Genomic DNA, 27,914 nt, shown 5'->3' with positions numbered 1-27,914 from the left:
TGGATGCAGATGAGGCGTGCACTGGGGTGCTAGGATGGGTCACGGCGGTCCCTGGCAGAAGGCAGGAACCGCTCCTCTGTGATGTGAGGGTTGGATGGAGATGAGGCGGGCACTGGGGTGCTAGGATGGGTCATGGTGGTCCTTGGCAGAAGGCAGGAACCGCTCCTCTGTGATGTGAGAGTTGGTTGTAGATGAGGCGGGCGCGGGGCTGCTAGGATGGGTCATGGCGGTCCCTGGCAGAAGGCAGGAACCGCTTCTCTGTGATGTGAGAGTTGGATGCAGATGAGGCGGGCGCTGGGGTGCTAGGATGGGTCATGGCGGTCCCTGGCAGAAGGCAGGAACCGCTCCTCTGTGATTTGAGGGTTGGATGCAGATGAGGCGGGCACTGGGGTGCTAGGATGGGTCATGGTGGTCCTTGGCAGAAGGCAGGAACCGCTCCTCTGTGATGTGAGAGTTGGTTGTAGATGAGGCGGGCGCGGTGCTGCTAGGATGGGTCATGGCGGTCCCTGGCAGAAGGCAGGAACCGCTCCTCTGTGATGTGAGGGTTGGATGCAGATGAGGCGGGCACTGGGGTGCTAGGATGGTTCATGGTGGTCCTTGGCAGAAGGCAGGAACCGCTCTTCTGTGATGTGAGAGTTGGTTGCAGATGAGGCGGGCGCGGGGCTGCTAGGATGGGTCATGGCGGTCCCTGGCAGAAGGCAGGAACCGCTCCTCTGTGATGTGAGGGTTGGATGCAGATGAGGCGGGCACTGGGGTGCTAGGATGGGTCATGGTGGTCCTTGGCAGAAGGCAGGAACCGCTCCTCTGTGATGTGAGGGTTGGATGCAGATGAGGAGGGCACTGGGGTGCTAGGATGGGTCATGGTGGTCCTTGGCAGAAGGCAGGAACCGCTCCTCTGTGATGTGAGAGTTGGTTGTAGATGAGGCGGGCGCGGGGCTGCTAGGATGGGTCATGGCAGTCCCTGGCAGAAGGCAGGAACCGCTCCTCTGTGATGTGAGGGTTGGATGCAGATGAGGCGGGCACTGGGGTGCTAGGATGGTTCATGGTGGTCCTTGGCAGAAGGCAGGAACCGCTCTTCTGTGATGTGAGAGTTGGTTGCAGATGAGGCGGGCGCGGGGCTGCTAGGATGGGTCATGGCGGTCCCTGGCAGAAGGCAGGAACCGCTCCTCTGTGATGTGAGGGTTGGATGCAGATGAGGCGGGCACTGGGGTGCTAGGATGGGTCATGGTGGTCCCTGGCAGAAGGCAGGAACCGCTCCTCTGTGATGTGAGAGTTGGTTGCAGATGAGGCGGGCGCTGGGGTGCTAGGATGGGTCATGGCGGTCCCTGGCAGAAGGCAGGAACCGCTCCTCTGTGATGTGAGAGTTGGTTGCAGATGAGGCGGGCACTGGGGTGCTAGGATGGGTCATGGTGGTCCTAGGCAGAAGGCAGGAACCGCTCCTCTGTGATGTGAGGGTTGGATGCAGATGAGGCGGGCACTGGGGTGCTAGGATGGGTCATGGTGGTCCTTGGCAGAAGGCAGGAACCGCTCCTCTGTGATGTGAGGGTTGGATGCAGATGAGGAGGGCACTGGGGTGCTAGGATGGGTCATGGTGGTCCTTGGCAGAAGGCAGGAACCGCTCCTCTGTGATGTGAGAGTTGGTTGTAGATGAGGCGGGCGCGGGGCTGCTAGGATGGGTCATGGCAGTCCCTGGCAGAAGGCAGGAACCGCTCCTCTGTGATGTGAGGGTTGGATGCAGATGAGGCGGGCACTGGGGTGCTAGGATGGTTCATGGTGGTCCTTGGCAGAAGGCAGGAACCGCTCTTCTGTGATGTGAGAGTTGGTTGCAGATGAGGCGGGCGCGGGGCTGCTAGGATGGGTCATGGCGGTCCCTGGCAGAAGGCAGGAACCGCTCCTCTGTGATGTGAGGGTTGGATGCAGATGAGGCGGGCACTGGGGTGCTAGGATGGGTCATGGTTGTCCCTGGCAGAAGGCAGGAACCGCTCCTCTGTGATGTGAGGGTTGGATGCAGCAGTGGCGGGCACTGGGGTGCTAGGATGGGTCATGGTGGTCCTTGGCAGAAGGCAGGAACCGCTGTTCTGTGATGTGAGAGTTGGTTGTAGATGAGGCGGGTGCGGGGCTGCTAGGATGTGTCATGGCGGTCCCTGGCAGAAGGCAGTAACCGTTCCTCTGTGATGTGAGAGCGGGTTGCAGATGAGGCGAGCGCTGGGGTGCTAGGATGGGTCATGGTGGTCCCTGGCAGAAGGCAGGAACCGCTCCTCTGTGATGTGAGAGTTGGTTGCAGATGAGGCGGGCGCTGGGGTGCTAGGATGGGTCATGGCTGTCCCTGGCAGAAGGCAGGAACCGCTCCTCTGTGATGTGAGAGTTGGTTGCAGATGAGGCGGGCACTGGGGTGCTAGGATGGGTCATGGTGGTCCTAGGCAGAAGGCAGGAACCGCTCCTCTGTGATGTGAGGGTTGGTTGTAGATGAGGCGGGCGCGGGGCTGCTAGGATGGGTCATGGCGGTCCTTGGCAGAAGGCTGGAACCTCTCCTCTGTGATGTGAGGGTTGGATGCAGATGAGGCGGGCGCTGGGGTGCTATGATGGGTCATGGCGGTCCTTGGCAGAAGGCTGGAACCTCTCCTCTGTGATGTGAGGGTTGGATGCAGATGAGGCGGGCGCTGGGGTGCTATGATGGGTCATGGCGGTCCCTGGCAGAAGGCAGGAACTGCTGCTCTGTAATGTGAGAGTTGGTTGCAGATGAGGCGGGCACTGGGGTGCTAGGATGGGTCACGGCGGTCCCTGGCAGAAGGCAGGAACCGCTCTTCTGTGATGTAAGGGTTGGATGCAGATGAGGCGGGCACTGGGGTGCTAGGATGGGTCATGGTGGTCCTTGGCAGAAGGCAGGAACCGCTCCTCTGTGATGTGAGAGTTGATTGTAGATGAGGCGGGCACGGGGCTGCTAGGATGGGTCATGGCGGTCCCTGGCAGAAGGCAGGAACCGCTTCTCTGAGATGTGAGAGTTGGATGCAGATGAGGCGGGCACTGGGGTGCTAGGATGGGTCATGGTGGTCCTTGGCAGAAGGCTGGAACCGCTCCTCTGTGATGTGAGAGTTGGTTGTAGATGAGGCGGGCGCGGGGCTGCTAGGATGGGTCATGGCGGTCCCTGGCAGAAGGCAGGAACCTCTCCTCTGTGATGTGAGAGTGGGTTGGATGCAGATGAGGCGTGCACTGGGGTGCTAGGATGGGTCATGGTGGTCCCTGGCAGAAGGCAGGAATCGCTCCTCTGTGATGTGAGAGTTGATTGTAGATGAGGCGGGCACGGGGCTGCTAGGATGGGTCATGGCGGTCCCTGGCAGAAGGCAGGAACCGCTTCTCTGAGATGTGAGAGTTGGATGCAGATGAGGCGGGCGCTGGGGTGCTAGGATGGGTCATGGCGGTCCCTGGCAGAAGGCAGGAACCGCTCCTCTGTGATGTGAGGGTTGGATGCAGATGAGGCGGGCACTGGGGTGCTAGGATGGGTCATGGTGGTCCTTGGCAGAAGGCAGGAACCGCTCCTCTGTGATGTGAGAGTTGGTTGTAGATGAGGCAGGCGCGGGGCTGCTAGAATGGGTCATGGCGGTCCCTGGCAGAAGGCAGGAACCTCTCCTCTGTGATGTGAGAGTGGGTTGGATGCAGATGAGGCGTGCACTGGGGTGCTAGGATGGGTCATGGTGGTCCCTGGCAGAAGGCAGGAACCGCTCCTCTGTGATGTGAGGGTTGGATGCAGATGAGGCCGGCACTGGGGTGCTAGGATGGTTCATAGTGGTCCTTGGCAGAAGGCAGGAACCGCTCTTCTGTGATGTGAGAGTTGGTTGTAGATGAGGCGAGCGCTGGGGTGCTAGGATGGGTCATGGTGGTCCCTGGCAGAAGGCAGGAACCGCTCCTCTGTGATGTGAGGGTTGGATGCAGATGAGGCGGGCGCTGGGGTGCTAGGATGGGTCATGGTGGTCCTTGGCAGAAGGCAGGAACCGCTCCTCTGTGATGTGAGAGTGGGTTGCAGATGAGGCGGGCGCGGGGCTGCTAGGATGGGTCATGGCGGTCCCTGGCAGAAGGCAGGAACCGCTCCTCTGTGATGTGAGGGTTGGATGTAGATGAGGCGGGCACTGGGGTGCTAGGATGGGTCATGGCGGTCCCTGGCAGAAGGCAGGAACCGCTCCTCTATGATGTGAGAGTGGGTTGCAGATGAGGCGGGCGCTGGGGTGCTAGGATGGGTCATGGCGGTCCCTGGCAGAAGGCAGGAACCGCTCCTCTATGATGTGAGAGTGGGTTGCAGATGATGCGGGCGCTGGGGTGCTAGGATGGGTCATGGCGGTCCCTGGCAGAAGGCAGGAACCGCTCCTCTGTGATGTGAGGGTTGGATGTAGATGAGGCGGGCGCTGGGGTGCTAGGATGGGTCATGGCGGTCCCTGGCAGAAGGCAGGAACCGCTCCTCTGTGATGTGAGGGTTGGATGCAGATGAGGCGGGCGCTGGGGTGCTAGGATGGGTCATGGCGGTCCCTGGCAGAAGGCAGGAACCGCTCCTCTGTGATGTGAGGGTTGGATGTAGATGAGGCGGGCACTGGGGTGCTAGGATGGGTCATGGCGGTCCCTGGCAGAAGGCAGGAACCGCTCCTCTGTGATGTGAGGGTTGGATGCAGATGAGGCGGGCACTGGGGTGCTAGGATGGTTCATGGTGGTCCTTGGCAGAAGGCAGGAACTGCTCTTCTGTGATGTGAGAGTTGGTTGCAGATGAGGCGGGCGCGGGGCTGCTAGGATGGGTCATGGCGGTCCCTGGCAGAAGGCAGGAACCGCTCCTCTGTGATGTGAGGGTTGGATGCAGATGAGGCAGGCGCGGGGCTGCTAGAATGGGTCATGGCGGTCCCTGGCAGAAGGCAGGAACCTCTCCTCTGTGATGTGAGAGTGGGTTGGATGCAGATGAGGCGTGCACTGGGGTGCTAGGATGGGTCATGGTGGTCCCTGGCAGAAGGCAGGAACCGCTCCTCTGTGATGTGAGGGTTGGATGCAGATGAGGCCGGCACTGGGGTGCTAGGATGGTTCATAGTGGTCCTTGGGAGAAGGCAGGAACCGCTCTTCTGTGATGTGAGAGTTGGTTGTAGATGAGGCGAGCGCTGGGGTGCTAGGATGGGTCATGGTGGTCCCTGGCAGAAGGCAGGAACCGCTTCTCTGTGATGTGAGGGTTGGATGCAGATGAGGCGGGCACTGGGGTGCTAGGATGGGTCATGGCGGTCCCTGGCAGAAGGCAGGAACCGCTCCGCTGTGATGTGAGGGTTGGATGCAGATGAGGCGGGCACTGGGGTGCTAGGATGGTTCATGGTGGTCCTTGGCAGAAGGCAGGAACCGCTCTTCTGTGATGTGAGAGTTGGTTGCAGATGAGGCGGGCGCGGGGCTGCTAGGATGGGTCATGGCGGTCCCTGGCAGAAGGCAGGAACCGCTCCTCTGTGATGTGAGGGTTGGATGCAGATGAGGCGGGCACTGGGGTGCTAGGATGGGTCATGGTGGTCCTTGGCAGAAGGCAGGAACCGCTCCTCTGTGATGTGAGGGTTGGATGCAGATGAGGCGGGCACTGGAGTGCTAGGATGGGTCATGGTGGTCCTTGGCAGAAGGCAGGAACCGCTCCTCTGTGATGTGAGAGTTGGTTGTAGATGAGGCGGGCGCGGGGCTGCTAGGATGGGTCATGGCAGTCCCTGGCAGAAGGCAGGAACCGCTCCTCTGTGATGTGAGGGTTGGATGCAGATGAGGCGGGCACTGGGGTGCTAGGATGGGTCATGGTGGTCCTTGGCAGAAGGCAGGAACCGCTCCTCTGTGATGTGAGAGTTGGTTGTAGATGAGGCGGGCGCGGGGCTGCTAGGATGGGTCATGGCGGTCCCTGGCAGAAGGCAGGAACCGCTTCTCTGTGATGTGAGAGTTGGATGCAGATGAGGCGGGCGCTGGGGTGCTAGGATGGGTCATGGCGGTCCCTGGCAGAAGGCAGGAACCGCTCCTCTGTGATGTGAGGGATGGATGCAGATGAGGCGGGCACTGGGGTGCTAGGATGGGTCATGGTGGTCCTTGGCAGAAGGCAGGAACCGCTCCTCTGTGATGTGAGAGTTGGTTGTAGATGAGGCGGGCGCGGGGCTGCTAGGATGGGTCATGGCGGTCCCTGGCAGAAGGCAGGAACCGCTCCTCTGTGATGTGAGAGTTGGATGCAGATGAGGCGGGCACTGGGGTGCTAGGATGGTTCATGGTGGTCCTTGGCAGAAGGCAGGAACCGCTCTTCTGTGATGTGAGAGTTGGTTGCAGATGAGGCGGGCGCGGGGCTGCTAGGATGGGTCATGGCGGTCCCTGGCAGAAGGCAGGAACCGCTCCTCTGTGATGTGAGGGTTGGATGCAGATGAGGCGGGCACTGGGGTGCTAGGATGGGTCATGGTGGTCCTTGGCAGAAGGCAGGAACCGCTCCTCTGTGATGTGAGGGTTGGATGCAGATGAGGCGGGCACTGGGGTGCTAGGATTGGTCATGGAGGTCCTTGGCAGAAGGCAGGAACCGCTCCTCTGTGATGTGAGAGTTGGTTGTAGATGAGGCGGGCGCGGGGCTGCTAGGATGGGTCATGGCAGTCCCTGGCAGAAGGCAGGAACCGCTCCTCTGTGATGTGAGGGTTGGATGCAGATGAGGCGGGCACTGGGGTGCTAGGATGGTTCATGGTGGTCCTTGGCAGAAGGCAGGAACCGCTCTTCTGTGATGTGAGAGTTGGTTGCAGATGAGGCGGGCGCGGGGCTGCTAGGATGGGTCATGACGGTCCCTGGCAGAAGGCAGGAACCGCTCCTCTGTGATGTGAGGGTTGGATGCAGATGAGGCGGGCACTGGGGTGCTAGGATGGGTCATGGCGGTCCCTGGCAGAAGGCAGGAACCGCTCCTCTGTGATGTGAGGGTTGGATGCAGCAGTGGCGGGCACTGGGGTGCTAGGATGGGTCATGGTGGTCCTTGGCAGAAGGCAGGAACCGCTCTTCTGTGATGTGAGAGTTGGTTGTAGATGAGGCGGGCGCGGGGCTGCTAGGATGTGTCATGGCGGTCCCTGGCAGAAGGCAGTAACCGTTCCTCTGTGATGTGAGAGCGGGTTGCAGATGAGGCGAGCGCTGGGGTGCTAGGATGGGTCATGGTGGTCCCTGGCAGAAGGCAGGAACCGCTCCTCTGTGATGTGAGAGTTGGTTGCAGATGAGGCGGGCGCTGGGGTGCTAGGATGGGTCATGGCGGTCCCTGGCAGAAGGCAGGAACCGCTCCTCTGTGATGTGAGAGTTGGTTGCAGATGAGGCGGGCACTGGGGTGCTAGGATGGGTCATGGTGGTCCTAGGCAGAAGGCAGGAACCGCTCCTCTGTGATGTGAGGGTTGGTTGTAGATGAGGCGGGCGCGGGGCTGCTAGGATGGGTCATGGCGGTCCCTGGCAGAAGGCAGGAACCGCTCCTCTGTGATGTGAGGGTTGGATGCAGATGAGGCGGGCACTGGGGTGCTAGGATGGGTCATGGTGGTCCTTGGCAGAAGGCAGGAACCGCTCTTGTGTGATGTGAGAGTTGGTTGTAGATGAGGCGGGCGCTGGGGTGCTAGAATGGGTCATGGCGGTCCCTGGCAGAAGCAGGAACCGCTCCTCTGTGATGTGAGAGTTGGTTGCAGATGAGGTGGGCGCTGGGGTTCTAGGATGTGTCATGGCGGTCCCTGGCAGAAGGCAGTAACCGTTCCTCTGTGATGTGAGAGCGGGTTGCAGATGAGGCGAGCGCTGGGGTGCTAGGATGGGTCATGGTGGTGCCTGGCAGAAGGCAGGAAACGCTCCTCTGTGATGTGAGAGTTGGTTGCAGATGAGGCGGGCGCTGGGGTGCTAGGATGGGTTATGGTGATCCCTGGCAGAAGGCAGGAACCGCTCCTCTGTGATGTGAGGGTTGGATGCAGATGAGGCGGGCGCTGGGGTGCTATGATGGGTCATGGCGGTCCTTGGCAGAAGGCAGGAACCTCTCCTCTGTGATGTGAGGGTTGGATGCAGATGAGGCGGGCGCTGGGGTGCTATGATGGGTCATGGCGGTCCCTGGCAGAAGGCAGGAACTGCTGCTCTGTAATGTGAGAGTTGGTTGCAGATGAGGCGGGCACTGGGGTGCTAGGATGGGTCACGGCGGTCCCTGGCAGAAGGCAGGAACCGCTCTTCTGTGATGTGAGGGTTGGATGCAGATGAGGCGGGCACTGGGGTGCTAGGATGGGTCATGGTGGTCCTTGGCAGAAGGCAGGAACCGCTCCTCTGTGATGTGAGAGTTGATTGTAGATGAGGCGGGCACGGGGCTGCTAGGATGGGTCATGGCGGTCCCTGGCAGAAGGCAGGAACCGCTTCTCTGAGATGTGAGAGTTGGATGCAGATGAGGCGGGCGCTGGGGTGCTAGGATGGGTCATGGCGGTCCCTGGCAGAAGGCAGGAACCGCTCCTCTGTGATGTGAGGGTTGGATGCAGATGAGGCGGGCACTGGGGTGCTAGGATGGGTCATGGTGGTCCTTGGCAGAAGGCAGGAACCGCTCCTCTGTGATGTGAGAGTTGGTTGTAGATGAGGCGGGCGCGGGGCTGCTAGGATGGGTCATGGCGGTCCCTGGCAGAAGGCAGGAACCTCTCCTCTGTGATGTGAGAGTTGGTTGGATGCAGATGAGGCGTGCACTGGGGTGCTAGGATGGGTCATGGTGGTCCCTGGCAGAAGGCAGGAACCGCTCCTCTGTGATGTGAGAGTTGATTGTAGATGAGGCGGGCACGGGGCTGCTAGGATGGGTCATGGCGGTCCCTGGCAGAAGGCAGGAACCGCTTCTCTGAGATGTGAGAGTTGGATGCAGATGAGACGGGCGCTGGGGTGCTAGGATGGGTCATGGCGGTCCCTGGCAGAAGGCAGGAACCGCTCCTCTGTGATGTGAGGGTTGGATGCAGATGAGGCGGGCACTGGGGTGCTAGGATGGGTCATGGTGGTCCTTGGCAGAAGGCAGGAACCGCTCCTCTGTGATGTGAGAGTTGGTTGTAGATGAGGCAGGCGCGGGGCTGCTAGAATGGGTCATGGCGGTCCCTGGCAGAAGGCAGGAACCTCTCCTCTGTGATGTGAGAGTGGGTTGGATGCAGATGAGGCGTGCACTGGGGTGCTAGGATGGGTCATGGTGGTCCCTGGCAGAAGGCAGGAACCGCTCCTCTGTGATGTGAGGGTTGGATGCAGATGAGGCCGGCACTGGGGTGCTAGGATGGTTCATAGTGGTCCTTGGCAGAAGGCAGGAACCGCTCTTCTGTGATGTGAGAGTTGGTTGTAGATGAGGCGAGCGCTGGGGTGCTAGGATGGGTCATGGTGGTCCCTGGCAGAAGGCAGGAACCGCTTCTCTGTGATGTGAGGGTTGGATGCAGATGAGGCGGGCGCTGGGGTGCTAGGATGGGTCATGGTGGTCACTGGCAGAAGGCAGGAACCGCTCCTCTGTGATGTGAGGGTTGGATGCAGATGAGGCGGGCGCTGGGGTGCTAGGATGGGTCATGGTGGTCCTTGGCAGAAGGCAGGAACCGCTCCTCTGTGATGTGAGAGTGGGTTGCAGATGAGGCGGGCGCGGGGCTGCTAGGATGGGTCATGGCGGTCCCTGGCAGAAGGCAGGAACCGCTCCTCTATGATGTGAGAGTGGGTTGCAGATGAGGCGGGCGCTGGGGTGCTAGGATGGGTCATGGCGGTCCCTGGCAGAAGGCAGGAACCGCTCCTCTATGATGTGAGAGTGGGTTGCAGATGATGCGGGCGCTGGGGTGCTAGGATGGGTCATGGCGGTCCCTGGCAGAAGGCAGGAACCGCTCCTCTGTGATGTGAGGGTTGGATGTAGATGAGGCGGGCGCTGGGGTGCTAGGATGGGTCATGGCGGTCCCTGGCAGAAGGCAGGAACCGCTCCTCTGTGATGTGAGGGTTGGATGCAGATGAGGCGGGCGCTGGGGTGCTAGGATGGGTCATGGCGGTCCCTGGCAGAAGGCAGGAACCGCTCCTCTGTGATGTGAGGGTTGGATGTAGATGAGGCGGGCACTGGGGTGCTAGGATGGGTCATGGCGGTCCCTGGCAGAAGGCAGGAACCGCTCCTCTGTGATGTGAGGGTTGGATGCAGATGAGGCAGGCGCGGGGCTGCTAGAATGGGTCATGGCGGTCCCTGGCAGAAGGCAGGAACCGCTCCTCTGTGATGTGAGGGTTGGATGTAGATGAGGCGGGCGCTGGGGTGCTAGGATGGGTCATGGCGGTCCCTGGCAGAAGGCAGGAACCGCTCCTCTGTGATGTGAGGGTTGGATGCAGATGAGGCGGGCGCTGGGGTGCTAGGATGGGTCATGGCGGTCCCTGGCAGAAGGCAGGAACCGCTCCTCTGTGATGTGAGGGTTGGATGTAGATGAGGCGGGCACTGGGGTGCTAGGATGGGTCATGGCGGTCCCTGGCAGAAGGCAGGAACCGCTCCTCTGTGATGTGAGGGTTGGATGCAGATGAGGCAGGCGCGGGGCTGCTAGAATGGGTCATGGCGGTCCCTGGCAGAAGGCAGGAACCTCTCCTCTGTGATGTGAGAGTGGGTTGGATGCAGATGAGGCGTGCACTGGGGTGCTAGGATGGGTCATGGTGGTCCCTGGCAGAAGGCAGGAACCGCTCCTCTGTGATGTGAGGGTTGGATGCAGATGAGGCCGGCACTGGGGTGCTAGGATGGTTCATAGTGGTCCTTGGCAGAAGGCAGGAACCGCTCTTCTGTGATGTGAGGGTTGGATGCAGATGAGGCGGGCACTGGGGTGCTAGGATGGGTCATGGCGGTCCCTGGCAGAAGGCAGGAACCGCTTCTCTGAGATGTGAGAGTTGGATGCAGATGAGGCGGGCGCTGGGGTGCTAGGATGGGTCATGGTGGTCACTGGCAGAAGGCAGGAACCGCTCCTCTGTGATGTGAGGGTTGGATGCAGATGATGCGGGCGCTGGGGTGCTAGGATGGGTCATGGTGGTCCTTGGCAGAAGGCAGGAACCGCTCCTCTGTGATGTGAGAGTGGGTTGCAGATGAGGCGGGCGCGGGGCTGCTAGGATGGGTCATGGCGGTCCCTGGCAGAAGGCAGGAACCGCTCCTCTGTGATGTGAGGGTTGGATGTAGATGAGGCGGGCACTGGGGTGCTAGGATGGGTCATGGCGGTCCCTGGCAGAAGGCAGGAACCGCTCCTCTATGATGTGAGAGTGGGTTGCAGATGAGGCGGGCGCTGGGGTGCTAGGATGGGTCATGGCGGTCCCTGGCAGAAGGCAGGAACCGCTCCTCTATGATGTGATGAGTGGGTTGCAGATGATGCGGGCGCTGGGGTGCTAGGATGGGTCATGGCGGTCCCTGGCAGAAGGCAGGAACCGCTCCTCTGTGATGTGAGGGTTGGATGTAGATGAGGCGGGCGCTGGGGTGCTAGGATGGGTCATGGCGGTCCCTGGCAGAAGGCAGGAACCGCTCCTCTGTGATGTGAGGGTTGGATGCAGATGAGGCGGGCGCTGGGGTGCTAGGATGGGTCATGGCGGTCCCTGGCAGAAGGCAGGAACCGCTCCTCTGTGATGTGAGGGTTGGATGTAGATGAGGCGGGCACTGGGGTGCTAGGATGGGTCATGGCGGTCCCTGGCAGAAGGCAGGAACCGCTCCTCTGTGATGTGAGGGTTGGATGCATATGAGGCAGGCGCGGGGCTGCTAGAATGGGTCATGGCGGTCCCTGGCAGAAGGCAGGAACCGCTCCTCTGTGATGTGAGGGTTGGATGTAGATGAGGCGGGCGCTGGGGTGCTAGGATGGGTCATGGCGGTCCCTGGCAGAAGGCAGGAACCGCTCCTCTGTGATGTGAGGGTTGGATGCAGATGAGGCGGGCGCTGGGGTGCTAGGATGGGTCATGGCGGTCCCTGGCAGAAGGCAGGAACCGCTCCTCTGTGATGTGAGGGTTGGATGTAGATGAGGCGGGCACTGGGGTGCTAGGATGGGTCATGGCGGCCCCTGGCAGAAGGCAGGAACCGCTCCTCTGTGATGTGAGGGTTGGATGCAGATGAGGCGGGCGCTGGGGTGCTAGGATGGGTCATGGCGGTCCCTGGCAGAAGGCAGGAACCGCTCCTCTGTGATGTGAGGGTTGGATGTAGATGAGGCGGGCACTGGGGTGCTAGGATGGGTCATGGCGGCCCCTGGCAGAAGGCAGGAACCTCTCCTCTGTGATGTGAGAGTGGGTTGGATGCAGATGAGGCGTGCACTGGGGTGCTAGGATGGGTCATGGTGGTCCCTGGCAGAAGGCAGGAACCGCTCCTCTGTGATGTGAGGGTTGAATGCAGATGAGGCCGGCACTGGGGTGCTAGGATGGTTCATAGTGGTCCTTGGCAGAAGGCAGGAACCGCTCTTCTGTGATGTGAGAGTTGGTGGTAGATGAGGCGAGCGCTGGGGTGCTAGGATGGGTCATGGTGGTCCCTGGCAGAAGGCAGGAACCGCTTCTCTGTGATGTGAGGGTTGGATGCAGATGAGGCGGGCACTGGGGTGCTAGGATGGGTCATGGCGGTCCCTGGCAGAAGGCAGGAACCGCTCCTCTGTGATTTGAGGGTTGGATGCAGATGAGGCGGGCACTGGGGTGCTAGGATGGTTCATGGTGGTCCTTGGCAGAAGGCAGGAACCGCTCTTCTGTGATGTGAGAGTTGGTTGCAGATGAGGCGGGTGCGGGGCTGCTAGGATGGGTCATGGCGGTCCCTGGCAGAAGGCAGGAACCGCTCCTCTGTGATGTGAGGGTTGGATGCAGATGAGGCGGGCACTGGGGTGCTAGGATGGGTCATGGTGGTCCTTGGCAGAAGGCAGGAACCGCTCCTCTGTGATGTGAGGGTTGGATGCAGATGAGGCGGGCACTGGGGTGCTAGGATGGGTCATGGTGGTCCTTGGCAGAAGGCAGGAACCGCTCCTCTGTGATGTGAGAGTTGGTTGTAGATGAGGCGGGCGCGGGGCTGCTAGGATGGGTCATGGCAGTCCCTGGCAGAAGGCAGGAACCGCTCCTCTGTGATGTGAGGGTTGGATGCAGATGAGGCGGGCACTGGGGTGCTAGGATGGGTCATGGTGGTCCCTGGCAGAAGGCAGTTACCGTTCCTCTGTGATGTGAGAGCGGGTTGCAGATGAGGCGAGCGCTGGGGTGCTAGGATGGGTCATGGTGGTCCCTGGCAGAAGGCAGGAACCGCTCCTCTGTGATGTGAGAGTTGGTTGCAGATGAGGCGGGCGCTGGAGCTGCTAGGATGGGTCATGGTGGTCCCTGGCAGAAGGCAGGAACCGCTCCTCTGTGATGTGAGGGTTGGATGCAGATGAGGCGTGCACTGGGGTGCTAGGATGGGTCACGGCGGTCCCTGGCAGAAGGCAGGAACCGCTCCTCTGTGATGTGAGGGTTGGATGGAGATGAGGCGGGCACTGGGGTGCTAGGATGGGTCATGGTGGTCCTTGGCAGAAGGCAGGAACCGCTCCTCTGTGATGTGAGAGTTGGTTGTAGATGAGGCGGGCGCGGGGCTGCTAGGATGGGTCATGGCGGTCCCTGGCAGAAGGCAGGAACCGCTTCTCTGTGATGTGAGAGTTGGATGCAGATGAGGCGGGCGCTGGGGTGCTAGGATGGGTCATGGCGGTCCCTGGCAGAAGGCAGGAACCGCTCCTCTGTGATGTGAGGGTTGGATGCAGATGAGGCGGGCACTGGGGTGCTAGGATGGGTCATGGTGGTCCTTGGCAGAAGGCAGGAACCGCTCCTCTGTGATGTGAGAGTTGGTTGTAGATGAGGCGGGCGCGGGGCTGCTAGGATGGGTCATGGCGGTCCCTGGCAGAAGGCAGGAACCGCTCCTCTGTGATGTGAGAGTTGGATGCAGATGAGGCGGGCACTGGGGTGCTAGGATGGTTCATGGTGGTCCTTGGCAGAAGGCAGGAACCGCTCTTCTGTGATGTGAGAGTTGGTTGCAGATGAGGCGGGCGCGGGGCTGCTAGGATGGGTCATGGCGGTCCCTGGCAGAAGGCAGGAACCGCTCCTCTGTGATGTGAGGGTTGGATGCAGATGAGGCGGGCACTGGGGTGCTAGGATGGGTCATGGTGGTCCTTGGCAGAAGGCAGGAACCGCTCCTCTGTGATGTGAGGGTTGGATGCAGATGAGGCGGGCACTGGGGTGCTAGGATGGGTCATGGTGGTCCTTGGCAGAAGGCAGGAACCGCTCCTCTGTGATGTGAGGGTTGGATGCAGATGAGGCCGGCACTGGGGTGCTAGGATGGTTCATAGTGGTCCTTGGCAGAAGGCAGGAACCACTCTTCTGTGATGTGAGAGTTGGTTGTAGATGAGGCGGGCGCGGGGCTGCTAGGATGGGTCATGGCAGTCCCTGGCAGAAGGCAGGAACCGCTCCTCTGTGATGTGAGGGTTGGATGCAGATGAGGCGGGCACTGGGGTGCTAGGATGGTTCATGGTGGTCCTTGGCAGAAGGCAGGAACCGCTCTTCTGTGATGTGAGAGTTGGTTGCAGATGAGGCGGGCGCGGGGCTGCTAGGATGGGTCATGGCGGTCCCTGGCAGAAGGCAGGAACCGCTCCTCTGTGATGTGAGGGTTGGATGCAGATGAGGCGGGCACTGGGGTGCTAGGATGGGTCATGGCGGTCCCTGGCAGAAGGCAGGAACCGCTCCTCTGTGATGTGAGGGTTGGATGCAGCAGTGGCGGGCACTGGGGTGCTAGGATGGGTCATGGTGGTCCTTGGCAGAAGGCAGGAACCGCTCTTCTGTGATGTGAGAGTTGGTTGTAGATGAGGCGGGCGCGGGGCTATTAGGATGTGTCATGGCGGTCCCTGGCAGAAGGCAGTAACCGTTCCTCTGTGATGTGAGAGCGGGTTGCAGATGAGGCGAGCGCTGGGGTGCTAGGATGGGTCATGGTGGTCCCTGGCAGAAGGCAGGAACCGCTCCTCTGTGATGTGAGAGTTGGTTGCAGATGAGGCGGGCGCTGGGGTGCTAGGATGGGTCATGGCGGTCCCTGGCAGAAGGCAGGAACCGCTCCTCTGTGATGTGAGAGTTGGTTGCAGATGAGGCGGGCACTGGGGTGCTAGGATGGGTCATGGTGGTCCTAGGCAGAAGGCAGGAACCGCTCCTCTGTGATGTGAGGGTTGGTTGTAGATGAGGCGGGCGCGGGGCTGCTAGGATGGGTCATGGCGGTCCCTGGCAGAAGGCAGGAACCGCTCCTCTGTGATGTGAGGGTTGGATGCAGATGAGGCGGGCACTGGGGTGCTAGGATGGGTCATGGTGGTCCTTGGCAGAAGGCAGGAACCGCTCTTGTGTGATGTGAGAGTTGGTTGTAGATGAGGCGGGCGCTGGGGTGCTAGGATGGGTCATGGCGGTCCCTGGCAGAAGGCAGGAACCGCTCCTCTGTGATGTGAGGGTTGGATGCAGATGAGGCAGGCGCGGGGCTGCTAGAATGGGTCATGGCGGTCCCTGGCAGAAGGCAGGAACCTCTCCTCTGTGATGTGAGAGTGGGTTGGATGCAGATGAGGCGTGCACTGGGGTGCTAGGATGGGTCATGGTGGTCCCTGGCAGAAGGCAGGAACCGCTCCTCTGTGATGTGAGGGTTGAATGTAGATGAGGCCGGCACTGGGGTGCTAGGATGGTTCATAGTGGTCCTTGGCAGAAGACAGGAACCGCTCTTCTGTGATGTGAGAGTTGGTTGTAGATGAGGCGAGCGCTGGGGTGCTAGGATGGGTCATGGTGGTCCCTGGCAGAAGGCAGGAACCGCTTCTCTGTGATGTGAGGGTTGGATGCAGATGAGGCGGGCACTGGGGTGCTAGGATGGGTCATGGCGGTCCCTGGCAGAAGGCAGGAACCGCTCCTCTGTGATGTGAGGGTTGGATGCAGATGAGGCGGGCACTGGGGTGCTAGGATGGTTCATGGTGGTCCTTGGCAGAAGGCAGGAACCGCTCTTCTGTGATGTGAGAGTTGGTTGCAGATGAGGCGGGTGCGGGGCTGCTAGGATGGGTCATGGCGGTCCCTGGCAGAAGGCAGGAACCGCTCCTCTGTGATGTGAGGGTTGGATGCAGATGAGGCGGGCACTGGGGTGCTAGGATGGGTCATGGTGGTCCTTGGCAGAAGGCAGGAACCGCTCCTCTGTGATGTGAGGGTTGGATGCAGATGAGGCGGGCACTGGGGTGCTAGGATGGGTCATGGTGGTCCTTGGCAGAAGGCAGGAACCGCTCCTCTGTGATGTGAGAGTTGGTTGTAGATGAGGCGGGCGCGGGGCTGCTAGGATGGGTCATGGCAGTCCCTGGCAGAAGGCAGGAACCGCTCCTCTGTGATGTGAGGGTTGGATGCAGATGAGGCGGGCACTGGGGTGCTAGGATGGGTCATGGTGGTCCCTGGCAGAAGGCAGTAACCGTTCCTCTGTGATGTGAGAGCGGGTTGCAGATGAGGCGAGCACTGGGGTGCTAGGATGGGTCATGGTGGTCCCTGGCAGAAGGCAGGAACCGCTCCTCTGTGATGTGAGAGTTGGTTGCAGATGAGGCGGGCGCTGGAGCTGCTAGGATGGGTCATGGTGGTCCCTGGCAGAAGGCAGGAACCGCTCCTCTGTGATGTGAGGGTTGGATGCAGATGAGGCGTGCACTGGGGTGCTAGGATGGGTCACGGCGGTCCCTGGCAGAAGGCAGGAACCGCTCCTCTGTGATGTGAGGGTTGGATGGAGATGAGGCGGGCACTGGGGTGCTAGGATGGGTCATGGTGGTCCTTGGCAGAAGGCAGGAACCGCTCCTCTGTGATGTGAGAGTTGGTTGTAGATGAGGCGGGCGCGGGGCTGCTAGGATGGGTCATGGCGGTCCCTGGCAGAAGGCAGGAACCGCTTCTCTGTGATGTGAGGGTTGGATGCAGATGAGGCGGGCACTGGGGTGCTAGGATGGGTCATGGTGGTCCTTGGCAGAAGGCAGGAACCGCTCCTCTGTGATGTGAGAGTTGGTTGTAGATGAGGCGGGCGCGGGGCTGCTAGGATGGGTCATGGCGGTCCCTGGCAGAAGGCAGGAACCGCTCCTCTGTGATGTGAGAGTTGGATGCAGATGAGGCGGGCACTGGGGTGCTAGGATGGTTCATGGTGGTCCTTGGCAGAAGGCAGGAACCGCTCTTCTGTGATGTGAGAGTTGGTTGCAGATGAGGCGGGCGCGGGGCTGCTAGGATGGGTCATGGCGGTCCCTGGCAGAAGGCAGGAACCGCTCCTCTGTGATGTGAGGGTTGGATGCAGATGAGGCGGGCACTGGGGTGCTAGGATGGGTCATGGTGGTCCTTGGCAGAAGGCAGGAACCGCTCCTCTGTGATGTGAGGGTTGGATGCAGATGAGGCCGGCACTGGGGTGCTAGGATGGTTCATAGTGGTCCTTGGCAGAAGGCAGGAACCGCTCTTCTGTGATGTGAGAGTTGGTTGTAGATGAGGCGGGCGCGGGGCTGCTAGGATGGGTCATGGCAGTCCCTGGCAGAAGGCAGGAACCGCTCCTCTGTGATGTGAGGGTTGGATGCAGATGAGGCGGGCACTGGGGTGCTAGGATGGTTCATGGTGGTCCTTGGCAGAAGGCAGGAACCGCTCTTCTGTGATGTGAGAGTTGGTTGCAGATGAGGCGGGCGCGGGGCTGCTAGGATGGGTCATGGCGGTCCCTGGCAGAAGGCAGGAACCGCTCCTCTGTGATGTGAGGGTTGGATGCAGATGAGGCGGGCACTGGGGTGCTAGGATGGGTCATGGCGGTCCCTGGCAGATGGCAGGAACCGCTCCTCTGTGATGTGAGGGTTGGATGCAGCAGTGGCGGGCACTGGGGTGCTAGGATGGGTCATGGTGGTCCTTGGCAGAAGGCAGGAACCGCTCTTCTGTGATGTGAGAGTTGGTTGTAGATGAGGCGGGCGCGGGGCTGCTAGGATGTGTCATGGCGGTCCCTGGCAGAAGGCAGTAACCGTTCCTCTGTGATGTGAGAGCGGGTTGCAGATGAGGCGAGCGCTGGGGTGCTAGGATGGGTCATGGTGGTCCCTGGCAGAAGGCAGGAACCGCTCCTCTGTGATGTGAGAGTTGGTTGCAGATGAGGCGGGCGCTGGGGTGCTAGGATGGGTCATGGCGGTCCCTGGCAGAAGGCAGGAACCGCTCCTCTGTGATGTGAGAGTTGGTTGCAGATGAGGCGGGCACTGGGGTGCTAGGATGGGTCATGGTGGTCCTAGGCAGAAGGCAGGAACCGCTCCTCTGTGATGTGAGGGTTGGTTGTAGATGAGGCGGGCGCGGGGCTGCTAGGATGGGTCATGGCGGTCCCTGGCAGAAGGCAGGAACCGCTCCTCTGTGATGTGAGGGTTGGATGCAGATGAGGCGGGCACTGGGGTGCTAGGATGGGTCATGGTGGTCCTTGGCAGAAGGCAGGAACCGCTCTTGTGTGATGTGAGAGTTGGTTGTAGATGAGGCGGGCGCTGGGGTGCTAGGATGGGTCATGGCGGTCCCTGGCAGAAGCAGGAACCGCTCCTCTGTGATGTGAGAGTTGGTTGCAGATGAGGTGGGCGCTGGGGTTCTAGGATGTGTCATGGCGGTCCCTGGCAGAAGGCAGTAACCGTTCCTCTGTGATGTGAGAGCGGGTTGCAGATGAGGCGAGCGCTGGGGTGCTAGGATGGGTCATGGTGGTGCCTGGCAGAAGGCAGGAACCGCTCCTCTGTGATGTGAGAGTTGGTTGCAGATGAGGCGGGCGCTGGGGTGCTAGGATGGGTCATGGTGATCCCTGGCAGAAGGCAGGAACCGCTCCTCTGTGATGTGAGGGTTGGATGCAGATGAGGCGGGCGCTGGGGTGCTATGATGGGTCATGGCGGTCCTTGGCAGAAGGCAGGAACCTCTCCTCTGTGATGTGAGGGTTGGATGCAGATGAGGCGGGCGCTGGGGTGCTATGATGGGTCATGGCGGTCCCTGGCAGAAGGCAGGAACTGCTGCTCTGTAATGTGAGAGTTGGTTGCAGATGAGGCGGGCACTGGGGTGCTAGGATGGGTCACGGCGGTCCCTGGCAGAAGGCAGGAACCGCTCTTCTGTGATGTGAGGGTTGGATGCAGATGAGGCGGGCACTGGGGTGCTAGGATGGGTCATGGTGGTCCTTGGCAGAAGGCAGGAACCGCTCCTCTGTGATGTGAGAGTTGATTGTAGATGAGGCGGGCACGGGGCTGCTAGGATGGGTCATGGCGGTCCCTGGCAGAAGGCAGGAACCGCTTCTCTGAGATGTGAGAGTTGGATGCAGATGAGGCGGGCGCTGGGGTGCTAGGATGGGTCATGGCGGTCCCTGGCAGAAGGCAGGAACCGCTCCTCTGTGATGTGAGGGTTGGATGCAGTTGAGGCGGGCACTGGGGTGCTAGGATGGGTCATGGTGGTCCTTGGCAGAAGGCAGGAACCGCTCCTCTGTGATGTGAGAGTTGGTTGTAGATGAGGCGGGCGCGGGGCTGCTAGGATGGGTCATGGCGGTCCCTGGCAGAAGGCAGGAACCTCTCCTCTGTGATGTGAGAGTGCGTTGGATGCAGATGAGGCGTGCACTGGGGTGCTAGGATGGGTCATGGTGGTCCCTGGCAGAAGGCAGGAACCGCTCCTCTGTGATGTGAGAGTTGATTGTAGATGAGGCGGGCACGGGGCTGCTAGGATGGGTCATGGCGGTCCCTGGCAGAAGGCAGGAACCGCTTCTCTGAGATGTGAGAGTTGGATGCAGATGAGGCGGGCGCTGGGGTGCTAGGATGGGTCATGGCGGTCCCTGGCAGAAGGCAGGAACCGCTCCTCTGTGATGTGAGGGTTGGATGCAGATGAGGCGGGCACTGGGGTGCTAGGATGGGTCATGGTGGTCCTTGGCAGAAGGCAGGAACCGCTCCTCTGTGATGTGAGAGTTGGTTGTAGATGAGGCAGGCGCGGGGCTGCTAGAATGGGTCATGGCGGTCCCTGGCAGAAGGCAGGAACCTCTCCTCTGTGATGTGAGAGTGGGTTGGATGCAGATGAGGCGTGCACTGGGGTGCTAGGATGGGTCATGGTGGTCCCTGGCAGAAGGCAGGAACCGCTCCTCTGTGATGTGAGGGTTGGATGCAGATGAGGCCGGCACTGGGGTGCTAGGATGGTTCATAGTTGTCCTTGGCAGAAGGCAGGAACCGCTCTTCTGTGATGTGAGAGTTGGTTGTAGATGAGGCGAGCGCTGGGGTGCTAGAATGGGTCATGGTGGTCCCTGGCAGAAGGCAGGAACCGCTTCTCTGTGATGTGAGGGTTGGATGCAGATGAGGCGGGCACTGGGGTGCTAGGATGGGTCATGGCGGTCCCTGGCAGAAGGCAGGAACCGCTTCTCTGAGATGTGAGAGTTGGATGCAGATGAGGCGGGCGCTGGGGTGCTAGGATGGGTCATGGTGGTCCCTGGCAGAAGGCAGGAACCGCTCCTCTTTGATGTGAGGGTTGGATGCAGATGAGGCGGGCGCTGGGGTGCTAGGATGGGTCATGGTGGTCCTTGGCAGAAGGCAGGAACCGCTCCTCTGTGATGTGAGAGTGGGTTGCAGATGAGGCGGGCGCGGGGCTGCTAGGATGGGTCATGGCGGTCCCTGGCAGAAGGCAGGAACCGCTCCTCTGTGATGTGAGGGTTGGATGTAGATGAGGCGGGCACTGGGGTGCTAGGATGGGTCATGGCGGTCCCTGGCAGAAGGCAGGAACCGCTCCTCTATGATGTGAGAGTGGGTTGCAGATGAGGCGGGCGCTGGGGTGCTAGGATGGGTCATGGCGGTCCCTGGCAGAAGGCAGGAACCGCTCCTCTATGATGTGAGAGTGGGTTGCAGATGAGGCGGGCGCTGGGGTGCTAGGATGGGTCATGGCGGTCCCTGGCAGAAGGCAGGAACCGCTCCTCTGTGATGTGAGGGTTGGATGTAGATGAGGCGGGCGCTGGGGTGCTAGGATGGGTCATGGCGGTCCCTGGCAGAAGGCAGGAACCGCTCCTCTGTGATGTGAGGGTTGGATGCAGATGAGGCGGGCGCTGGGGTGCTAGGATGGGTCATGGCGGTCCCTGGCAGAAGGCAGGAACCGCTCCTCTGTGATGTGAGGGTTGGATGTAGATGAGGCGGGCACTGGGGTGCTAGGATGGGTCATGGCGGTCCCTGGCAGAAGGCAGGAACCGCTCCTCTGTGATGTGAGGGTTGGATGCAGATGAGGCGTGCACTGGGGTGCTAGGATGGGTCATGGTGGTCCCTGGCAGAAGGCAGGAACCGCTCCTCTGTGATGTGAGAGTTGGATGCAGATGAGGCGGGCGCTGGGGTGCTAGGATGGGTCATGGCGGTCCCTGGCAGAAGGCAGGAACCGCTCCTCTATGATGTGAGAGTGGGTTGCAGATGAGGCGGGCGCTGGGGTGCTAGGATGGGTCATAGCGGTCCCTGGCAGAAGGCAGGAACCGCTCTTCTGTGATGTAAGAGTTGGTTGTAGATGAGGCGGGCGCTGGGGTGCTAGGATGGGTCATGGTGATCCCTGGCAGAAGGCAGGAACCGCTTCTCTGTGATGTGAGAGTGGGTTGCAGATGAGGCGGGTGCTGGGGTGCTAGGATGGGTCATGGTGGTCCCTGGCAGAAGGCATCTCAATACATCAGCATAATGCGGGGAGGAGAGGAGGGGGCTGCTCAGGAGCGCTGGGCACACCCCTAAAATATAAAAAACCAGGGGTCGTAGCGCAATGCCTCGCCCCTTCTGCTGAGGCTCCGCCAATTTTCACGATGCCCCATCCCCTTCTGTCCGTGACCGCACCTTTGACGCTGCATGTTCCGTACTAAAGATTACAAAAGTTGGGAGGTATGCTATCGGGAATCTGGCGTCGACATTGTGACCGCCGTTATCCCGACAGGTGGTCTCATGATTTGCTCCTTCTGACACACTGGGCTCCTCCGGGGTTGGTCAGGGCAGCAGGGGGGGATTTCAGGGTACAAACAGCAAACGCACTGGTATCCTGACATGCTGGCCTCCTATGTGTTCACCATACGGAGGTCACCCCCGGTGTGAGGCATACAGCAGGGAAGGAGGCTGAGGTTAGGGAAAGAGGTATAACATATGGAGGCCACCCCCGGTGTGAGGCATACAGCGGGGAAGGAGGCTGAGGTTAGGGATAGAGGTATAACATACGGAGGCCACCCCCGGTGTGAGGCATACAGCAGGGAAGGAGGCTGAGGTCAGGGATAGAGGTATAACATACGGAGGCCACCCCCGGTGTGAGGCATACAGCAGGGAAGGAGGCTGAGGTTAGGGATAGAGGTATAACATACAGAGGCCACCCCCGGTGTGAGGCATACAGCAGGGAAGGAGGCTGAGGTTAGGAATAGAGGTATAACATACGGAGGCCACCCTCGGTGTGCAGTATACAGCAGGGAAGGAGGATGAGGTTAGGGATAGAGGTATAACATACGGAGGTTACCCCCGGTGTGAGGCATACAGCAGGGAAGGAGGCTGAGGTTAGGGATAGAGGTATAACATACAGAGGTCACCCCCGGTGTGAGGCATACAGCAGGGAAGGAGGCTGAGGTTAGGGACAGAGGTATAACATACGGAGGCCACCCCCGGTGTGAGGCATACAGCAGGGAAGGAGGCTGAGGTTAGGGATAGAGGTATAACATACAGAGGCCACCCCCGGTGTGAGGCATACAGTAGGGTAGGAGGCTGAGGTTAGGGATAGAGGTATAACATACAGAGGCCACCCCCGGTGTGAGGCATACAGTAGGGTAGGAGGCTGAGGTTAGGGATAGAGGTATAACTTACGGAGGCCACCCCCGGTGTGGTATACAGCAGGGAAGGAGGCTTAGGTTAGGGATAGAGGTATAACATACGGAGGTCACCCCCGGTGTGTGGCATACAGCAGGGAAGGAGGCTGAGGTTAGGGATAGAGGTATAACATACAGAGGCCACCCCCGGTGTGAGGCATACAGTAGGGTATTAGGCTGAGGTTAGGGATAGAGGTATAACATACGGAGGCCACCCCCGGTGTGAGACATACAGCAAGGAAGGAGGCTGAGGTTAGGGATAGAGGTATAACATACAGACGCCACCCCCGGTGTGTGGTATACAGCAGGGAAGGAGGCTGAGGTTAAGGATAGAGGTATAACATACGGAGGCCACCCCCGGTGTGAGGCATACAGCAGAGTAGGAGGCTGAGGTTAGGGATAGAGTTATAACATACAGAGGCCACCCCCGGTGTGCCGCATACAGCAGGGAAGGAGGCTGAGGTTAGGGATAAAGATATAACATACGGAGGCCACCCCCGGTGTGTGGTATACAGCAGGGAAGGAAGCTGAGGTTAGGGATAGAGGTATAACATACGGAGGCCACCCCCGGTGTGTGGTATACATCAGGGAAGGAGGCTGAGGTTAGGGATAAAGATATAACATACGGAGGTCATCCCGGTGTGTGGTATACAGCAGGGAAGGAGGCTGAGGTTAGGGATAAAGATATAACATACGGAGGCCACCCCCGTTGTACGGCATACAGTAGGGAAGGAGGCTGAGGTTAGGGATAGAGGTATAACATACAGAGGCCACCCCCGGTGTGTGGTATACAGCAGGGAAGGAGGCTGAGGTTAGGGATAGAGGTATAACATATGGAGGCCACCCCCGGTGTGAGGCATACAGCAGGGAAGGAGGCTGAGGTTAGGGATAGAGGTATAACATACAGAGGCCACCCCCGGTGTACGGCATACAGTAGGGAAGGAGGCTGAGGTTAGGGATAGAGGTATAACATACAGAGGCCACCCCCGGTGTGTGGTATACAGCAGGGAAGGAGTCTGAGGTTAGGGATAGAGGTATAACATATGGAGGCCACCCCCGGTGTGCGGCATACAGCAGGGAAGAAGGCTGAGGTTAGGGATTGAGGTATAACATACAGAGGCCACCCCCGGTGTGCGGCATACAGCATGGAAGGAGGCTGAGGTTAGGGATAAAGGTATAACATACGGAGGCAACCCCCGGTGTGAGGCATACAGTAGGGTAGGAGGCTGAGGTTAGGGATAGAGGTATAACATACGGAGGCCATCCCCGGTGTGTGGTATACAGCAGGGAAGAAGGCTGAGGTTAGGGATTGAGGTATAACATACAGAGGCCACCCCCGGTGTGCGGCATACAGGAGAGAAGGAGGCTGAGGTTAGGGATAGAGGTATAACATACGGAGGCCACCCCCGGTGTGCAGTATACAGCAGGGAAGAAGGCTGAGGTCAGGGATTGAGGTATAACATACGGAGGTCACCCCCGGTATGAGGCACACAGCAGGGAAGGAGGCTGAGGTTAGGGATAGAGGTATAACATACAGAGGCCACTCCCGGTGTGCGGTATACAGCAGGGAAGGAGGCTGAGGTTAAGGATAGAGGTATAACATACAGAGGTCACCCCCGGTGGGAGGCATACAGCAGGGAAGGAGGCTGAGGTTAGGTATAGAGGTATAACGTACAAAGGCCACCCCCGGTGTGAAGCATACAGCAGAGAAGGAGGCTGAGGTTATGGATAGAGGTATAACATACAGTGGCCACCCCCGGTGTGAGGCATACAGCAGAGAAGGAGGCTGAGGTTAGGGATAGAGGTATAACATACGGAGGCCACCCCCGGTGTGCAACATACAGCAGGGAAGGAGGCTGAGGTTAGGGATAGAGGTATAACATACGGAGGCCATCCCCGGTGTGTGGTATACAGCAGGGAAGGAGGCTGAGGTTAGGGATAGTGGTATAACATACGGAGGCCACCCCCGGTGTGAGGCATACAGCAGGGAAGGAGGCTGAGGTTAGGGACAGAGGTATAACATACGGAGCCACCCCCGGTGTGTGGTATACAGCAGGGAAGGAGGCTGAGGTTAGGGATAGAGGTATAACATACAGAGGCCACCCCCGGTGTGAGGCATACAGCAGGGAAGGAGGCTGAGGTTAGGTATAAAGGTATAACATACGGAGGCCACCCCCGGTGTGAGGCATACAGCAGGGAAGGAGGCTGAGGTTAGGGACAGAGGTATAACATACGGAGCCACCCCCGGTGTGTGGTATACAGCAGGGAAGGAGGCTGAGGTTAGGGATAGAGGTATAACATTCAGAGGCCACCCCCGGTGTGAGGCATACAGCAGGGAAAAAGGCTGAGGTTAGGGTTAGAGGTATAACATACAGAGGCCAACCCCGGTGTAAGGCATACAGCAGGGAAGGAGGCTGAGGTTAGGGATAGAGGTATATCCATATAACATACAGAGGCCACCCCCAGTGTGAGGCATACAGCAGGGAAAGAGGCTGAGGTTAGGGATAGAGGTATAACATACAGAGGCCACCCCCAGTGTGAGGCAAACAGTAGGGAAGGAGGCCACCCCATTGTGCAGACTGGGAAAACTCATGTACATAGAAGTGGGTGTTGTCCTGCGTGACGCTATTAGGGGGGTGGTTCTGTGCGTGGGTGTACTATAAGGGGCTATGTAGATGTTAGGGGAGTCAGCTATAAGTCTATTATCCGCCCTTCATATAATGAGAATCTTGTTGCCATGGTAAAATCAAAAATGTTACATTTGACCATTCATTGACTTCCTTTTCTTGTACTCTTGGCCCAATCTGCAGGTGACGGCCTTTAATGTGATTAGCCAGAGTGTGGTTCCGGGGTACCCAAAAGCAATCATTGAGGTGTTCCCTCCGTCGGTGGTGGGAGACCACCCTCAGGGTGACCTGGATGCAGTCTACTTCTCCTTCACCCATCAGAGTATATATTTTATCAAGGAGGTCTATGTCTGGAGAATGGCAGGAGACAAAGAACAGCAGGCCAACACTAACTTGCCCCAAAGGGCTCTGCTTCCACACCTGCCAATCAATGAGCAATGGTTCGATATCTGCGATGTTCATCCTTCAATGTTATCTGTCCCCAGAAGCTAAACACCACGCACCACTCCACCAGACCATGCGAAGCCTAGCCGGGAGCTGTCAGATGGACCACCTCGTGCCTGCATGGTGAGATACCACACCTATTCTGGATTCTCAGGCCTGGTCCCCTGCCCCCTACTCTCAGCTTTATCGTGTGTCTCAGAACATCTGATCTCCTGCAGGTGCTGTCATCTTCCTTCTCAGACACAATTACTTCAATCTGAAGTAAACGAGACTCTTGCCAAAATATCAACAGCTATGGTCAAACTATCTCAGACGTGAGACGACTCTTGTTTATGCCACAAGATAGGCTCTATGATATATATATATATATATTATATATACTTTATTCCACTACCATGTTCCTAGAATTTAGGACTAATGCAGAAGACAAAACAGACTCCTGTTGCATTAAATTAACATATTTATGGTTGTTCATTGTCTGATTTTTGTTAATTGATCTTAATACAAATGTGTTGTGTGTATATATACATATATTCAGGTACACCACCGATAATCCGACAACCTTGGCTCCAGAACTGTGTCGGATTATCCGTTTTGCCAGATTATTGGTGGTACATACAGCGACATCCTGACAGTTTACCCCCGCCCCACCACACCGCCTAATCCTAAACCTCCCACAGCCTGAGTCTCTCCCACAGCCTAACCGAGACCAACTGCAGCCTTACCGAGCCCAACTGCAGCCTTACCAAGCCCAACCGCAGCCTAACCGAGCCTAGCCACAGCCTTACCGAGCCCAACCGCAGCCTTACCGAGCCCAACCGCAGCTTTACCGAGCCCAGCCGCAGCCTTACCGAGCCCAGGCGCAGCCTAACCGAGCCCAACCGCAGCCTTACCAGGCCCAACTGCAGCCTAGCCGAGCCCAACCGTAGCCTAACCGAGCCCAGCCGCAGCCTAACCGAGCACAGCCGCAGCCTAACCAAGCCCAACCGCAGCCTTACCGGGCCCAACTGCAGCCTAGCCGAGCCCAACCGCAGCCTAACCGAGCCCAATTGCAGCCTAACCAAGCACAGCCGCAGCCTTACCGAGCCCAACCGCAGCCTAACTGAGCCCAACCGCACCCTTACCGGGCCCAACTGCAGCCTAGCCGAGCCCAACCGCAGCCTAACCGAGCCCAACCGCAGCCTAACCGAGCCCAACCAGGAAATAGTGTATATACACCAGCGCTGGCTATATCATGAACAAATCAGGCATATAGAACGGCTTGTAAAATCTATAACAATATATTTATTAATAACATTCATTAAAAATGACATAATTATGCCTTTCTCAATAAAAGGAAATCACGTGAATCTGTGTTATAATTTATATGCAACAACGGATTTGAAGCTGACTAGGACAGAAGGTAAGTTCCTGTATATTGAAATATTTACCAGATGGTATAGTATTGTAGGTAATGTCCCATTTAGGGTGTGGATATTACCGGTGGGCCAATGGTGGATGATGCAGTCCCCTTATTCCTTGGCTTAGGAAGAGTTCCTCTTATTCAGCAGGGATCCAAATGGCCAAAAGTTGCAATAACAAAGCAGCTAGGTGTCCAATTGATGTCAGCAGAAATGAAGATCCAAGAGGCAATTCACAGTGACCACAAGATGGACTGAAGCTCAACGCGTTTCCCTGGTGCTTCCCCCAGGAGCATATAACAAATGACCATCTTGGGCTCTTTTTATACCCTGGTTTGATTAATATCACCTGTCTATCAGATACTCACATGGAACCACAAGACGTTCTACATTTTATTTAGTGGTTTTACTTATATAAACACACACATATAGGAGAGAGTCCTATAAGGTCCAACATAACCAGCATTTTAATGTAGTATAAATATGGGTTTCATAAATGTGGCAAATCCAAGTGCATTATGTGACTATACATGCAGAAGAAAATCACCACTATTTACTTACCTTTTTCTAGAGATGAATATCCATTTGGATCCCCGCTGAATAAGAGGAACTCTTCCTGAGCCAAGGAATAAGGGGACTGCATCATCCACCATTGGCCCACCGGTAATATCCACACCCTAAATGGGACAT

The 27,914-nt window shown here is 58.7% G+C and overlaps 1 protein-coding gene across 1 annotated transcript in view; it reads left to right on the top strand.

Annotated features, from left to right (window-relative positions):
• The window catches only part of LOC135043692 (matrix metalloproteinase-21-like), a 96,453-nt gene extending 69,778 nt beyond the window's left edge, over window positions 1-26,675 (top strand). The window contains exon 9 of the mRNA XM_063955147.1: window positions 25,564-26,675. Coding sequence (XP_063811217.1) covers window positions 25,564-25,872 — 309 coding nt within the window. The 3' untranslated portion in view covers window positions 25,873-26,675. The remainder of the gene's footprint in view (window positions 1-25,563) is intronic.
• The last annotated feature ends 1,239 nt before the right edge of the window (window positions 26,676-27,914 follow it).

The sequence above is a fragment of the Pseudophryne corroboree genome, unplaced genomic scaffold (assembly GCF_028390025.1).
Source record: "Pseudophryne corroboree isolate aPseCor3 unplaced genomic scaffold, aPseCor3.hap2 scaffold_876, whole genome shotgun sequence".
Classification (NCBI taxonomy): Eukaryota; Metazoa; Chordata; class Amphibia; order Anura; family Myobatrachidae; genus Pseudophryne; species Pseudophryne corroboree.
The sequence above is the reverse complement of the archived record's forward strand: the minus strand, read 5'-3'. Positions and strand labels throughout refer to the sequence as shown.